Source organism: Equus caballus, chromosome 25 (assembly GCF_041296265.1).
Source record: "Equus caballus isolate H_3958 breed thoroughbred chromosome 25, TB-T2T, whole genome shotgun sequence".
In the NCBI taxonomy this organism is placed as follows: Eukaryota; Metazoa; Chordata; class Mammalia; order Perissodactyla; family Equidae; genus Equus; species Equus caballus.
In genome coordinates, this window is record NC_091708.1 from 16124429 (window position 1) to 16141638 (window position 17210).

Sequence of the window (17210 nt, forward strand, 5' to 3'; positions counted from 1 at the left end):
ACATTGATGATTGGTCAGAGGAAGACGAAGAGGAGCAATGAACATTCAGTGTCAAATCTTTAAGATAAATTTAAGTGATGCAGACAAAATAATGATCGCAGTTGCAAGTGACACGAGTAGACAGACCACCTTCAGAAATGCAGTCGCAGCCCAGTCCCATGTCATCAAGAGCAGCATAAACGAAAGCAAAGAAGCGCAAGCAGAGGTAAGTTTTCTTCATCCCATCGCCTCCTCTGCAGCTTCATTTGAGACCTCCCAGCCACACACTTCCGGGGTCTCAAGTGACCGGGAGAGAAGACCGTCCCAGGATTTCGCTGGGGGCAAATCTCAGACATTTATGGCTTCATTGGTCCTTCATGTGCTCTCTCTCTCCCACCCAGTCTCACTCAGCTAACTCTAATCAGTAAGGAACCATTAAAAAAATTGCCTTGCTTGCTTATTTTGTTTTGCTGAATGTTATGTTTCTTTAACATTTTATTTTGTTGTTCATTTACATTAATATATATTCATTGCACTGTGGAGGGAAAGTCTACTCTGCATACTGCACCCATGAATACCCACTAATTAAGCATAAAAAAGTGGTCTTTTAAAAGCTTCATATTATGCAGAAATCCTTGGTGGGTTATCATATATAACAATCCATTCTTTGTGCATTTGATGTTAAACACTTATAGGTGTCTAAGAGTGTTTTAGTGACGTTTACGGAAACTGATTGGGGTGGGAATGCTTTATTGCTTTTCCCATATAAGATAATGGAAAGGACTCTCACCATCTGGAACTTCACTAGCCAACACATTTCCAGGAATAGACTAGCTTCAGATAAAGAGAGATGCCTGTACTGTCAGATGTTCTGAGTGGTCATCCAAGCTTCCACGCTTCCAAGCAGATCATGCATGCTTCCAGTGACAGGGAGAGGCCAAGACTATCAATTTTGTCGTTGCCCAAACCCTTGCATCTTTGCATTGCATCTTACTCAGATGTAGACAACATCTGACACCTGGTTAGATAACTGACTAGTTCTTAAACCTCCAGCAAGAAATGCAGTTAAAGGATTTCGCTCATCAATTGCTCTGGGTGTTACTGGCTAAGTCCTAGGAACTAAGCCTCCATGGGCCCCCCTCCACATCTCCTAACACACAGCGAGGACTTAGTTTCTATGGTCCTCTAAAGAGTTGTCTATACTTAGTCTTTTCAATTCCTCTGTTCCCATTATTTCCTGTGACCCACTCCAATTAGGCTTTTCATCCCCACCAGTAACCAGGACAACTTCTGTCAAAGCCATCAATGACCTTCACATTGCCAAATCCAATAGTCAATTTTCACCTTATTCGTGTACCAGCTTGGACACTGTTGATTATTTCATCCTCTTTGATATAGTTTCCTCACTGTTTTTAGGATCCCTCTCTCTTTGTTCTACTTCGGTCTTGTTTACTGATTCCTCCCCATCTTTCCGATCATAAACACTGGCACGCCTTCAGTTGTTTAGTGACACTTTCTTACCCAGACTCATGGCTTTAAATACCACCTATGTGCCAATGACTTCCAAATTTATATCTTCCCGAACTCCCAACTCAGCCTTTCCACTTGGATATCTAGTAGACTTCTCAAACTTGAACATCAAAATTAACTCCTAAGTTTTCCCATGAAACCTACTCCTCACAGTCTTTCTCATCTTAATGAATCTCCATCCTCGCAATTGCTCAGCCCCAAAACCTTAGAGTCATCTTTGATTCCTCTTTTTCTCTAGCACCCCGTACATAGTGTGTCTGCAAACATGGTGGACCCTACCTTCAAAATATGTCCAGAATCTGATGACTTCCTACCACCTCCACCAAGCACCTGGTCCAAGCCACCATCATCTCTCACCTAGACTGTTAAAATAATCTCCTAATTGGTTGCCTCACCTCTTCAGTCTGTCTTCTGCATAGCAGCCAGAATGACTCAAAATATGTCAATCCCGTGCTCAGTACCCAGCGATGGTTTCTGTCTCACACAGAGTAAATGTCAGAGTCCTTACGAGGGGCTACAAGACCTTACATGATTTAGTCCCACACTTCCTAACTTCATATCCTTCTTATCTCACTGGTTCACTCTGTCAGCTACGTGGGCCCCCTCTCTGTTCCTTAAATCTATCGTGCAAGTTCCTGCTTGAGGGTCTTCATTCTCTCTTCTCTCTGCCTGTAAACTCTTCCAGGAATCAATATTGCTCCTTTCCTCATTTTCTTCCGGTCTCTGCTCAAGTGTTACCTATCAGTGAAGTCTACCCTAACCACTTTGGTTAAAAGGCAAATCCTGCCTTCCTCCCCAACCTCCCCTGGACACAATCTATCTCCCATACCCTGTTTTATTTTTCTCCTGACAAAATATTTGTTTATTGCCTATTTCCCTCCTCAACTAGAATGCAAGCTCCAAGAGGCCAGGGGTTTTGCCCATTTTGTTCAGTGCATACGCTGATGGCCTAGAAGAGTGCCTAGCACTTACTAGGTTTTCAATAAATATTTTTTGAATGAATGGTTAAAAGCATATGAAAGCTAGAATCTTTTTTTGTATAATATAAATTTATATATATTTTCCCCCTAAAACACTTTCGTATATCTCAGGAGATTTCTAGAATAATTCCATGAAGGAGAAAGATGGAGATGGATATTCCCAATTGATAGATGAGAAACCTGAGGCTTGGAGAGCTCAGAAGACCTGCCGTCCTGACTTCATAATGCCAGTGTGCTTCACTCTGGGGCCTAACATGGGAACTGGGAGAAAAACACAGTTGCAATTAACAAAGTTAAAATTTGAAATTGAATGTGGTAATTTCAGCTGACTTACATTGGAAGTGTATTGTATTGATTTTATTTGCATAGGATCCTTTCCTAGGGGACCTGCCCTCCCCCACTTCATGTGGTTTTGGTGTGGCCACCATGGCTACCAGTCACGGACTCCTCACTTCTTGGTCAGGTGAGGCCAAGCACGTGACCCAAGATAAGCCAATTTGCATTTGAAGCAGAGACATGTGGCATCGAAAGTGGCTGGAGCTGAGTTATTTCAACGTCAGTGCCTCAAAGACACAGTTCCCTGCTTCCTGCCACTAACATCCTTGGAGTCCTGTTGTTCCTAAAGCATCATCAGTTCCTCTCCTCCTTGCGTCAAAACATTGAGCTTCCCCACTGTTCTTTTGATGAGCCCCTTTTTCTTGCTTAAATTGATCTGTTGCTTGCAACCAAAGAATCTGACCTGATAGACAGCTTAAAGGATTAAGCTTCTTTAGCTCTGAGGTGTGCATATAACCTCTTTCAAGACAGACTATTTCTCACACAGAACACTGAGAAGAATGAGGGAGGTTGTCCTAGGAAGGTTTCTCTGATGGGTTGAGGCGTTGCCTTTCTTTGCATGCCTCCAAAAGCCTGGTGTGTAGCAGGTGCTCAAGAAATGCTTATTAAATGAAGTAAACACCTGAAAAAGAACTCAGTAACAATTACCTTCAAAATTTTCCAGTACCTATTAAGTACTTTTCCCCAGAGCAAAATGACTACAAGAGCAAGGGGAAATCATTTTATTTTTCAGTGATCTAGTGCATTAAACTTTACGTGATCTCCTCTCTGAGTCCGTACAGCTAAATCCTGGTGCTCAAAATAATTTTCTTTTTCTTTAATAAGAGCTGGAGTGGGGAAGGAATAATGGGTTTAGTGAGAGGTAAAGAAAAGAAAGGCTACGGAGCTTCTGAAATATTGATAATCCCTAGATACTTGGAAGCAGGATGAGGAGAAAGCAAATGCTGTTTCTAATTTTGAAGACCTGATTTCTGTTTCTTTTGTCACGCACTATTTTTCCCAGTAGAGCAGTAGTTCAATAAAGTTTGGCAGCTTCGATGTTGTGTCTATACATATGGCCCTCGAGCGGGGGGAGAGAGAAAAGATGGAGACCTGCATGAGGCTGGGCTCCGGCGGTACCAAGCACAGCTTTCAGGGGAGAGATTTGCCTGGCTGGAGAGAGTGGGGTAAGATTGTGCGGTGTAATCACTTGAGATTTCTAAAAGAAATTTAACAACAATCACGAGAAGGGAGAAAGAAGATGTACGGCTCAGAGAATCTGGAATTTCCTCATCCATGAAGACAGATCGAAAGATCACATTCAACAAAAGAAACAAAAGAGGTGATTTGCAAATTCCTGGGAGACACCGCGTGGGCGAAACGAACAGTACTCTCACAGTTGGACAAGCAAAATATTCTAGATGGACAGCAATCAGGGTGTGTGGGATCTTCCCATCACTTCCCCGGCCCGGGGGCGGGGACACCTCTGTCTTCTCTAACCTGGAACGCGCTCAGCGGCTCATCACCTTGGAGGTGCCCATGTTGCCGCGGAGAAGCCCCCTGTCTCTCTGTTCCTCACACTCCCCAAGCCCCGCCCCTTCTAGGCTTGGCAATCATCTTTTAGCCTGGACTCGATGCTTAATTTGCTACATGAGCTCCATTGTGCAGTCTCTGGAAAAATCTCAACTTATTATTAAAACAACTCAAAGATATTGCTAAAAATTAAATTTGAGATGATGAACTATAATCCTGTTGCTATTTAAACAATTAGTTCCAACTCTTCATTTTCTCTTCTGACCCAAGACCTATACATACATATTTTCCAGAGTTGTAAACATAACGTAGAACAATTATGCTTTTTTTTTTTTTTTTTTAAAGATTTTATTTTTTCCTTTTTCTCCCCAAAGCCCCCCCCGGTACATAGTTGTGTATTCTTCGTTGTGGGTCCTTCTAGTTGTGGCATGTGGGACGCTGCCTCAGCATGGTCTGATGAGCAGTGCCATGCCCGCGCCCAGGATTCGAACTACGGAAACACTGGGCCGCCTGCAGCGGAGCGCGCGAACTTAACCACTCGGCCACGGGGCCAGCCCCGAACAATTATGCTTTTTAAAAAACTTATTTTCTAAAGATTTATGGCTACACATCAATTTATTTATTTTAATGGCTTTATGTGATCACCTATTTTTTGTTTTTTTAAGGAAGATTAGCTCTAAGCTAACATCTGCCGCCAATCTTCCTCTTGTTTTTTCAGAGGAAAATTGGCTCTGAGCTAACATCTTTGCCTATCCTCCTCTATTTTATACGTGGGACAGCATGGCCTGAGAAGCGGTGCCCAAGTCCCTGCTGGGATACAGAAAGGCGAGCCCAGGGTCGCGGAAGCAGAGTGCGCCAACGGAGCGTGCAAACTCAACCACTAGGCTACCGCCTGGCCGCTGGATTAGTGAGGCTGTTTTTTGATGCTTGTTTTTCTGACCTCCTTTTGTGTGAATCATTTATTTATATATTTTGCCAAATTATGCATTTCATATATATATATATATATATATTTTTTTTTTTAGTTGTGGATCCTTCTAGTTGTGGCATGCAGGATGCCGCCTCAACATGGCCTAATGAGCGGTGCCATGTCCGCACCCAGGTTGTGAACCCTAGGCCGCTGAAGTGGAGCGTGTGAGCTTAACCACTCGGCCATGGGGTCGGCCCCCTAAAATCTTCAGATTTTTAAAAAATATTTGCCCAAAAAAATTGTGAGAAGAAACACCATGTGAAACTAACAACAAAACAATTTCTTTGCCGGTCAGCTTTAGCCTAAGAGCTGTCAGATGTTATCCTTTGATCAACGCAGCTTTATTGCTGCTGGTGTCCCTTCAGTGTTACGGTTTTTCATTCTAAGTCAGCTAATGCCTTTCAAGCTGACACACGATTTGCTGCTGTTCACATTGTCTTCAGCTGCTGGGACAGTCCTGGGAGCCAATATGGAAGGAGAGAGGTCCAGTTCTGCTGCTCAGTCTAGTGACCTGACTCCTCTATCACGATGCCACCTTGTCTTAAAAAACATCCACGCCTCTCCCTTTTCAAGGCATGCAAAACAGACAAAACACAGTAGCCGGACTCATGACCTACTCTACATCCTACTAGAGAGAATCGGAAGCCTAAGTGAAGAGTGGAATTTGTACTTAAAAAAAAATTCCCAGAAGATTTTCCCTTAAGAATGCCTCTAAAGCATGATAGATTTAGAGGATAAACCAATTGTGCTAAGGCCATATTTTTTCCTATGTCTCAAAAAAAGAAGTGTCTAGTGCTTGGAGAATTGCAACATATGGTAGAGAGCAGACACAATCCATTAACAGAGGATTCATAACAACATATTGTTACTGACCTTTGTAACCTCAAAGCATATTGGTTGATGTTATCAGTTTAGTCTAAATACTGTTGCTTATTTTTCAAGATGAGATGAAGGCAGAAGATGATTTAAGACTGCCTTGCCTAATATGTTTTATGGTTTTCTCTTTGCAGTGCATAGAACCAAAGAGGGGGGCACTGCTTGCTGCTTGACAAGCAATTCACCACTTTTGTGAAAACTTGAGGCTTGATTTGATTATATTAATAAGACCATCAGAAATAATTTGGTTATTTCACTGAACATTGGTTTAAGTCTGTGTTTTGTGACTTACCAGCCGGGACACTTGGAGGAGATTCTAGAACTTTCTACAGCATCCTCTGTAAAAGTGAGATGATGGCACCCACCTCACAGTGCTGTTACGATGATTAAATAACAAATGTAACAGTACCTGGGACAGTTGTTCAATAAATGTTAACTACTATTATCACCCCGAGGAGTTGGACAGAACTAGATCTGCTGACAACCAGCAATTAACAGAGAGAAAAATCAAAGGATTCTAATTTGGAAGTAAATGTGATCTTTCTTCCCAAATAGCCATACAGTCAGATCTTCCCGGTTGCTGAAGCTAGAATCAGGCTCTCAGTTCAAGGTCATTGCCACAAAACCTTGGGTAGCTGGTACTGAATGGACTGAGCAATTTGCTTGTTAATTCCAGCCACTCCAGAAGCTGAAATATTTTTCCTCTTCTTGTGGAAATTTGAACGTGTAATCCAAGATGTTTCAACCCTTAGTTATAATTTTAAAATGTCCCTATTTTAATGTGCACATTGCAGAGTGTATAAATTATGTCTCTCTTTTAGAGGTCCTCTCAGCTGGCATCACACACACTCACTTTCCTCATGCAAAGTTTCCTCCACAACGTCAAACACACTGGGCTAGAATGAGAGTCTCTCTCTTCAACTTTCTCCAGTCAAGAAATCTGTTGTCCCCTCTGCAGATGAGGGGGTTGGGGAAGACCTTGACATTGTTTCTATTGTTTTCTTTCTGGATTAGGATTACACTTTAGAGTGGGTGTGGCTAAACAAGGGCTCAGAAGGAACCACTGGGCCTCCTGTCTCCCTTATACATTGATCTAACAGAAGCAGAGGAAGGGGGAAGTGAAGGGAATTAGGAGAATGAACCCATTGTACTCTAGGCACTCAAAGTAACCCTCAGATGGATCCTCGTTTTAATTAGGAGGAATGACAAAGGGAGGTTAAGCAGCTTGCTCATGCTCATACAGCTAATAAGAAGCGACCGTGATAAAAACCCAGTTGTAACTGAATCCAAACCCAGGTGTGTCTGAGTCTTTGAACTTTGTCATCCTGCAATGGGGGTGTGATTCATAGCACTACAGGGTTGGGAGCATTTACTGATTATTGATACATTTTTTTTTTTTTTTAGGACTGCAAAGGGATTAAAGAGATTCTTATGCTTTGTGGTTCCTAAGTAATCTATTAAATAAAAAGTGCGGCAGGGTATCTTGGTAGATGGGTGCCCTGACAGTAATTAAATTTGTGGACTTATTTTTCCTACTTCTTTTTTTTGGGTCAAGACTAGCTACCAGCTTCTTCAAAATATAAGGATAATAAATCTCCTTGAAACGGACCTTCCGTGTCCTGAGAAAAGTCACCTGAGTTTTGTCCCTTGGCTAAGTACGTGTAGGGAGAATACGTTTCATTGTCCTGGTGTCAAGCACCTTCTGTGCGGAGTGGTCCCCTGTGAGAAACAGGGCTGGGTTAAAGAAGCAGACGCTGGGACCAGTGCGAGCCCAGCTCTTCTGAAGACAGTTTGTTCTCTGACAAATGGCAGTGGTAAGTGGGATGTCAGAGAGCTGGTAACATCTGGGATGTAGACAGTGGTGTATTCACTGGCACACTGGCTTTCCAAAACAAAACAAAAACAACTCTAAGTTTTTGCTCTTTTCCATGATGTCCTAGTCCCGGCCAATTTCAAGCTGTCAACGTGACGTCACTGAACCTGGAGCTGGGGAGAGATGTACACACAGTGGCTCTCACCAGTGTGAACAGGCTCCAGCACACCCCTTGGCTGCAGGATTATTAGGGTGTGAGGGACTCTGGGTTGAATGTTATATTAGAGAAAAAGCTTCCCCGAATGAGAGATTAGCTTCCCTGTCAGGCCCTGGGTTTGAGTTTCAAAACTAAGCTTTGCTAGTGCAGAAAGAATTCACTTCTGCTGCAAAGAGGTGCTTGCCCATGTCTGCATCTTTTGAGTACCAGGAGCAACACCACTTCAGCATCCTGGCGACAGTCCCCTGCAGCCGGAATCTTCACTACCTCTACCCATGGGAAGCATGACTCTGAATCTGTCCCTTTCTCTCCAGCTGGGGTGGGGCTGAGTGTTGGAGGTGAGAGAGCTCTCTGGGAAGGTCTCTGCCCTGCTTGGCTGGAAGCCTTCTTAACTGAACTTAACACTGGGGTGGCAGCCAACCCTGAAAACCTGCTGCCGGAGGCTGAGAGTTGGGCTGGGCACTTAGTCCAGGCTTAGCATTTCTTACAAGAGCCCCGAGACCAGTTTGTGTTCGGGAGCTGAAGCAAGGAGACAGGAAGAGCCTGACCTGATGCCTACCCCGCAAAACATGCTCAGGGATTTCTGGAAACATCATGGGGAGTTGGCTGTGGCCTGGGAAAGGAAAAGATGGACTTTTCTTGCCCAGAGAGAGGTGATTAAAGGTGCTCAGCCATGAGAAACATATTCGTCCCTGTTGCTACAATAGGGAAGTTGACAGTCTGTCAAAAGACACCTGACACCACAAGTAAATGAAAACAGTTCACCTAACACTTGATTTGAACTCTATAATTTTCTCCCACATATAAAACCATGAGAGGTAAAGGCAAAGATGTATATTTTCTTGTTTTTGAACTTCTAAAGTTCTTGTTGACTCTTTATAGTTTGGTCTCTGAATCTCAACAAAGAAAGAGACGTTTATAAAAGCCATTTCTTTCCCCACCATGCTCCTTCACCTGTTCTCTGCCACTCAGGGTACTACCCTGAGTCACTGAGAGAAGGATAATTAGGAACAGAGTTGGTCATGAGGTTTATGTTAGCAAATTTGGCTTTCCAAAGAGAAAATACTTCCGAGTAAGTCAGAGTGACAGTTGCGGGTCATCTTGAGCTATTCTTGAAAGAGAGAGAGGAGAAAGAAAAAGTTGTTGTTGGGTGGTGCTCTTTAAAAAAACAGCTCACACAGCCACCACCAAGTTCTTGTGGATCTCCAGGCCTCGGACCACAGCGCTGAATTCCTCGTAGGATATTTTCCCATCGCCGTCTGTATCCAGGCAGATGATGGTTTTGTCGACGACCTCCTGTAACTCCCAGTCTGTCAGGGTGTCGTCCCCCACCATCAACTTCAGCACCTGGAAGAGCTCTCCGTTGGAAATGTAGCCGTCTTTGTCCATGTCGTAGATGCTGAAAGCAAACCTTAGCTTCTGCTCCTCGCTGCCCTTGACACTGAACTGGGAGGTCCCCACGATGAATTCCTTGAAGTCCACTACGCCATTGCCGTCGGTGTCGAAGACGTCGATCACTCTCTTCGCCAACGGATTCCGCTGCAGCTGGGGCAGCGACAGGAACTCATCCACGCTCAGAGAGCCCGAATTGTCCAAGTCCAGCTTCTTAAACCTCTTGCTCAGCCTTTTAATTTCATCATGGTCAAACTGGGAGCACATTTCCTCCGGGTAACTGGCCTCATTCCCCATTGTGGACGCTGGGCGCCGGCTCTCAAGGTCGGAGGAGGGAGCAGGGACTGTGGGCACAGGCGGGGTTCGCGCAGGGACCGTTGAGCCGGGGCGGGTGGGGGGACGGGGGAGGGGCGGCTCGTGGGCCAGCCAGGACCCGACTAGAAAATAGGCGGCGCTGGAGCAGGCGGGAAAGGGAGCTCGCGGGTAGGAGAGAGCCGGGCTGGAGGAATGCCCAGCAGAGGGAGCGGCTGAGAGCAGGGCTACCCGCCTCTCTTCCTTCTCTCAGCCCCTTGTAACCCCTATCCCCCTTGCTCTTATGTTCTCTTCTCACTTCCTCACTTTCCTTTTTCTCCTTAGAAAGTAAACCCCAAGGGGGCAGGGGCTGCATCTGTATTACTCACCACAGTACCCCAGCACAGTGCCTGACATACAGCATGTGCTTAATAAATGTCTGTTGAATGACTGAGGGAACTGCAAACTGGGCCTCTTTATGCTCGCTGTGCAGACCTAGTGTGAGGAGGAAGTGAGGTAATACACCAAAGCCCTGATGTGATATCTATTTCCTAAACTCTCTGGGAGGGGAAGCCAGGATTGGCATCCTTCCAGTACAGTGGTCACTGACCTTTTTCAGGACATGGGGTTCAGGGTCTTTATAAGAGACCCTGTTTGTAAGAGATCACAAAGAATTTCTCACACGGATCACCTACAGACAGTAACAGGTTCCTGAGGAATATACACAATGCTGAATTTGGGGCATTTTTCGGGAAGACACAGGTCCCAAGAATATAGCCTCTGTCTCCCTATTGCTTGGAATCCATCATCTCATTTGGCGGCTGTCTTGCAGCCCACTTTGGGGAATGGCTGTAACGTGTCCAGGGAAGCCTTTTCGTGTTTTGAGAGTGACAGGGGCCCCTAACCTGTCTCACTCTTTCCCACTCTCCTTCAACTGGATTTGTCCTTTTGGTTGAGGATGAATCTCACGGGTTCCCTCACATTCTTTCTTTTTTCAGGAGCATGTCAGTTAGTGCAGATGCATAAGGAATAAACCTGATTCAAGAACTATGCAGTTCAAACAGTCTTGGGGGAGCCTCAGGTCATCAAATCAAATGGAAGGAGGCAAATACTCCTTCCTTTAAAAAGTGTTGGCACCTTCTCTGTGCTTTACTTTGGGCAAACTATCAGTCTAAAGGTAACCAGGCTGCAACCAGCGCAGCGAAGCCACAGGGTACCTTATCGCTCCGTTGGGACAGTTTAGGGGAAAAGGAAAGGTTTGGAGGCTAAAATATTTGTGACCGAATTATTAGCCCGACTGACTGAATTAACTAGATCTGACAGAAGCATTATAGGATAGAAAGAATTTAAAAGAGGACAACCCAGCATCAAATCTGGAACAAGTTGCTTTATGTCAGTTTTTCCATCTGTAAAATGGGGCTAATATTTTGTATAGTTGTATAAGGATTAAAGACATAATGGCTGACATTAGCCAATATGATAAATCATTATCATTATTGTCATTATTACTAATTTTATTACTATTTACCCTGCCGGTGGAGATGAAGTCTCCAAGAAAGAATACTTGGCAGCCCGGGCCTCTAAGTGTATACATGTCTCTGTAATGAACACTCCTCATAGACCATTTCCCGGATGCCACTCACTGCTTGAAGCATTCTACCAGGATTGACTTTGGGGACTGACGGCAGACTTTCCACTGGCCTGCCAGGCAGTCTTATGGAGTTTTCACTGACTTTCTCCCCAGTAACACCTTGATGGTCGTCAATCAGAAAGGAGTCACCAGTGTAGAAACTCTTAGTAAATGTCTTCCTCTATGTGGGTGTGTTATTAGGAGGTAGTGAGGGGTCACAGAGAGACCATAGGAATTAAATAGACCAGGTTCCAGTCCCAACACTGCCCCTATTAGCTGTGAGCCCCTAGAAGAGCCGTTATTGTTCTTGCCTCAGGGTCCACATCTGTAAAATGGTGATAATAATTACACCTGCTTTATCTACAGCATGTGGTTATTGTAAGAGTGAGGTGAAGGAGTGCATATAGGAAAGTTATGTAAAAGGAGAAATATTGTCCCAAGAGTTAACTAATTTAATGGTCGAGCAGACAATACTGGGAAGATGGTACCACTTCATTGAAATCATTTAGTTTGCAACCAGAATTGCTTTACTCCTGCCTTGTAGAGGATGTTCTGTTATGCTGGATCAGAAGTTTCATTCAATGTGAAGTTGAGTTCCCCACTGCTCCACATTTCACAAACTTTGTAGTTTCAGCAGTATTATGGGACTCAATGTCATTGTTCCGATTTTCTCTGGCCATTATTCTTAGTTATTTCCATGGAAAACAAAATTTGTTACTCTTTCTGTTTATCACTGTGGAGGGATCTGGATAGTTGGACATTCACTGCGGTAAATAAATTACAAGGGTTGACTGATTGTTTTGGAAGAAATCAGGAGCCTGACGGCACTTCCATTTCAGTAAGCCATTTTTCTGTCCTCAAGAGTTTTCAGATGAAGAACTATGAGATGGTCACTTGCAAAAATAACTGACATTGGAAAACAAAATGGAGATGATGAGACCCAAGGCTCATATAAAGCTTCCTCTTCCAAGTTGGTCAGGCAAATGGGTTTCTGAGTAATGTCACACAGTCATTCTGGGAGATTTACAGGCAGCCTTGACCTTGGCTGGAAGGCCTTCCCTCTCTGTGATGTTGCTGGTCACCATACTTAACATCTGTCTGTATTGAGGTTAGCAACTGTGTAGACTGTGGAACCACATAGCCCTGAGTTTAAAATTTTTTTGAGCATCAGATTTCTCATCTGCAAAGCAGGAATAATACAGTGGTGTCATAGTGTTATTGTAGGTTTCAGTGAGATAATACCTGAAATAACACTTTAAAAAAGCATCTAAAATAGCATGCCAGCACACAGTAGTTGCTCAATACATTTTGTACCCCGTCTCTTATTTTTCCCTTCCCTACTCCTTTACAGCTGTGCACTGCACAACAACGTTTCAGTCAATGAGGGACTGCGTATACCACGGTGGTCCCATAGGATTAGTACCATACAGGTGAGTTGTGTGGCAGGCTATCCCATTTAGGTCTGTGTAAGTACATGTGATGTTCACACAATGACGAAATTGCCTAACAATGCATTTCTAAGAACGCTTCCCCATTATTAAGCGACGCAAGACTGTATTTGCTTTCTCCAGAGCACAAATTTGACTCCGGCTATATGTGTTCTAGGTTCCTTGGATATAACAAACCTTGTTTCAAGTCAAGTCCATTTCATAAATATATATTGAGCACCTGCTCTGTCCCAGGCCTTGTGGTCATGGGGGTTTCTGTGGTGAATAAGACACAGTCCCTTGAGAAATATACAGTTTTGCTGTTGAGAAACCTACAGTTTAGTAAACAGTGTGGCTTTAAGAATGTGGCAGGATTTGGTCAGTCTTTTTTGTTTATCATGTATATTCAAAAGGATCAAGAAGAATACACTTTATTTCCTTTGGTAATTCTGGGATGCTATTTAATATGAACTTTGGAGTGCATGATTGTCGATCCTAGTTCAGCTATTTAACAATTTTGAGATTTTGGGCAGAGTTACTTATCCGAGTCACTGTTTGTTCATCTATAAAACAAGGACAGTTGCTAACTCATGGCGTCGTTTTTCAAGATTAAATAAGAGAACACAAAAAGAATTAGACCCAATGCCTAGCACATGGTAGGTACCAAATGGTAGATGTTACCATTATTGCCTACTGTAGGCTTGCCTGGAAAACTCTAATAGGCTGTTTGCACACACACACACACACACACACACAGATATAGTCAACTATTCATTTGTTTTCTCCACAAATATTCATCGAGCATCTACTATATGAGAGGTGTACAATGGTGACCTAAAGCAGATACTTTCCCAGCAGTCTCTGTCCTCATGGAGCTCAGTTTTGCAGGGAAGATGGACATTAACCAAATGATCATATCCATAAATGTAAAGGAGTACCTGTGGCCAGTGTTACAGAGGAGAGGCAACGCAACGGGAATTTGTGGTGCCAGGGAGCTCACACAATAAGAATAGTCAGAAAGAGGAACAAAACCGCTATTGAGGATGGGATGATTGAGCCGAAATCTCAAGGAGGAGAGGTTACCTGGGTGTTCTAGGCAGAGTTGCATGTTCCAGGAAGAAGGAACTCCATGTGTAAAGGCACTGGGGCAGGAGGAGCATATCAAATAGGATGAACTTAAAGAAAGCCAGTGTGGCCGGAATAGGGAGGTCAAGGGAGTATTAGATGAAGTAGTATTAGGTCAAGCGAAGAGAGGGTCTGACCATGCCTTAGACACTGACGTTCATCCAGTCATTCCTTACAGGTCATCATTTATCCAATTGTGCTTTGACATGTAAAGTGTTCAGGGCATTCAGAGATGGTCCCTACTCAGAAAGCTTACCGACTGCTGAGCGAATTGAGGCATAACTAATTATAACCCAAGATGGCGAATGAAAGGTCATCAGAAAGATAAGGGCAAAGAGCTATAAGAATTCAGAGAATTGAGAGATCGTTGAGAAAGTCGCAGAATTCTTGCTGGGAGCAAATGGAGCAAGACTTTTTTGGCAAGAAGTATTGTTTGATCCTGATGACAACAAAGGGGACAAGTGCCATCATCACAGAAGTAGGAAAGGGAAGAGGTGTAGACCTCAGCAACTAGTTTAATGTAGCTGAAGCCCTTGAGGAAAATCTCAGAAGGTGGGCTGGAAGGAGCCAGGTCAAGGAGAGTTTTGAATGTTTGGCTAAGGCATATCGTTTCTATATGAGAGGGAAAGTACAGCAGAGTGACCTGATAGAATGATATTCTAAAAAGATTAATCTAGCATTGTGAAGGGTGAATTAAACAGGGGGAGAGACTGGCACTGTGAGAGCAGCTAGCAAATAATGACAATGACATCCGTTTGTGTGGAAAACGAGAGCCTGCTCTAGGGTGACAGAGGCACTAGAGGTGGAAGGCGAGGTGTATGAGTTTCCTGCGGCCGCCCAAACAATGTTCCACAGACTGGGTGGCTTAAACAGAAATTGATTGCCTCCCAGGTCTGGAGACTTGTTTTATGTGATGTCAAGGTGGCTCCCATTCCTGGTGACCCTGTGAATGAGTGAAGTCCACAATGTCCTGTCCTCAGCAGCCCTACTCAGCTTCTGTAGACTCATGACCCTGGCTTCCTTTATGATGCAACTCGTGTTTGGTCTTCCTCGTTTCCTGCTGTTTATCACTTTTCCCAGCATTATTGTCTTTTCCAAAAAATCCTGCCTTCTCATGATGTGCCCAAAGTAAGGCGGCCTCAGTTTTATCATTTTTGCCTCCGGCGATAGTCCAGACTTAATTTGCTCCGTGACCCACTTGTTCATCTTTCTGGCCATCCAGGGTATCTGTAGAGCTCTCCTCCAAGACCACATTTCAAATGAACCCATTTTTTTCCTGTCAGCCTTCTTCACTGTCCAGCTTTCACACCCTTACATAGTTATTGGGAATACGAAGGTGTAGATAGTCTTTACCCTAGTCTCTAATGACCCTTCCTTACACCTGATGACCTTTCCTAATTCTTTAATTGCTGCCCTTGCAAGTCTCAGTCTTCTCTTGATTTCTTGGCTGCGTTCCCAAGTAAGGGCTCCAGGGCTCCCCCATGATGCTGGCTTCTCCTCTAATGTGTGCTGAAATTCCACCAACTCCCACAGCTGCATGGGGAGTAAGTGTCTTCGGAAGCCTTGGATACGACAGAGGAAATGTGAGGGCAATTTCTTACGTTCTTAGTTCACACTCTTTGTGAGGTGGAAAAAAGATGGATTTTCTGATATTTTTTGACACTTCCCATCATGGCCACTTGATGGCAATCTTCACACATTGCCATACTTTCTCTGTTTTTTCAGCTGGAATCTTTAGAGCCTAGGGGCAACTATTTAGCACAGAGAATAATTAAGGAGGAGTCCCATTTCACGTAATTCTCCCATAGATTTCAGTGTACGGAAATCTAAAAAAGTGGAAGGAAGACTGTCTCTCACAATAGACCTAATCAGTTTGAACACTGTTTACACCTTTTAGTTGCATAGTAAATACCATTTCATAAATATTCATGAGTTCATTGAATTTAACCAAAGGAGAAGCAAGAACTATTAACCGTATGTGGTCTTGGGTATAATTTATGCCCAAGCATCACTGGTGTATAAAAGAGGAGACCTTTATTCCATGAGTTCCGTTTACTTGGTCATTAGCAATGGTGAAGGGGACACTTGCTGGAATTAGTTTTCAGTGTATCAGAATTCAAACTTCGGTCACGTCTGGTAACAAGAGAACAACAGAGGAGCAGCCCCAGCTTTGTGATATGAGGTGGGGGGGGAAACAAGACCTGAGAATTGTAGATCTCCAGCCTGCGCTCAGCAACCTGACTGTGAAACACCATTGACCATATTTAAAGAAAATAGTTACTGTTGTTTCTCTAAAGATCTGTTTTAAGTACAGCCTAATGGTTTCTATAAACTGTATTCATGTTTTCCCACTCAAACCTAGAAGCTGAGTTAGAAGAAAAGAATAAAAGCTCGTTAATCCAGCACATTGCAAAGTAGAAAATTCTAGAGTCACGTATTTCTCAAGTCCTCCGGTAAGAAAGTCTTCAGTTATATAACATATGTAAGTAATAAATAAAAGAACGTTTATGTTGGAATTATAAGATGCTTATAATAATAAGATGCTCCTACTTTTTTGGAGCTGGGGAGGGTGCACCAACTGTAATTTCTTGCACGTGCTTATTATTCATCAAATATTTTTTTCTTCTGTGTGGATAGCTCTATACACAGGGAAGGAGGGAATATTTGTTAAGCTAGATGTTCTCCATAAACCAGCTCATTAAATATATTTCACTACTTACAAGTAGACTCTATTAGTCTCAATTTTGGTGTGAGGATCTGAAGTTTCAGAAGTTGCCTGGCTTGCAAAGACACATAACGATGGAGACAGGAGTCAAACACTGGTATGTCCACTTCTAGAGCTGAAATTCTCAGTTATTGCAGATGGTATTCCATGTGGAGACTAGAAAAGATGTCCTGCTCTTGAGGAGATGACAGGCGGGCTACGAGGCAGACACAGGAGAAGTCAGAGGCCTATAGTTTACTCCTGGGTCTAGCTGTGGCTGCATAACAAGGGGGCCAGGGAGGGTGGCCATCTATGATTTTAGAATCCCTGGGGAGGGCACAACTAAAACGGCAGCGTCCTGTCCAGCACCATGGTTGAGTGCAGTGTCTCTGGAGGGTGGGACCAAATTGCATTGCTTATAATTTCCT

The 17210-nt window shown here is 43.6% G+C and overlaps 2 protein-coding genes and 1 long non-coding RNA gene across 4 annotated transcripts in view; 1 reads left to right on the forward strand and 2 right to left on the reverse strand.

The window, feature by feature from the left end:
* The window catches only part of GRIN3A (glutamate ionotropic receptor NMDA type subunit 3A), a 150195-nt gene that overhangs the window by 13738 nt on the left and 119247 nt on the right, over positions 1-17210 (reverse strand). The gene's annotated exons all lie outside the window — the stretch shown is intronic.
* PPP3R2 (protein phosphatase 3 regulatory subunit B, beta) lies at positions 8986-10034 on the reverse strand. Its single transcript, XM_005605669.4, has one exon. The coding sequence runs from the start codon at positions 9900-9902 to the stop codon at positions 9387-9389; it is 516 nt and encodes a 171-aa protein (XP_005605726.1). The 5' UTR covers positions 9903-10034; the 3' UTR covers positions 8986-9386.
* The window catches only part of LOC111770700 (uncharacterized), a 30407-nt gene continuing 23237 nt past the window's right edge, over positions 10041-17210 (forward strand). Inside the window, exons 1-3 of the long non-coding RNA XR_002804104.2 lie at positions 10041-10412; positions 12878-12956; positions 16441-16531. This is a non-coding gene — a long non-coding RNA (uncharacterized lncRNA). The remainder of the gene's footprint in view (positions 10413-12877; positions 12957-16440; positions 16532-17210) is intronic.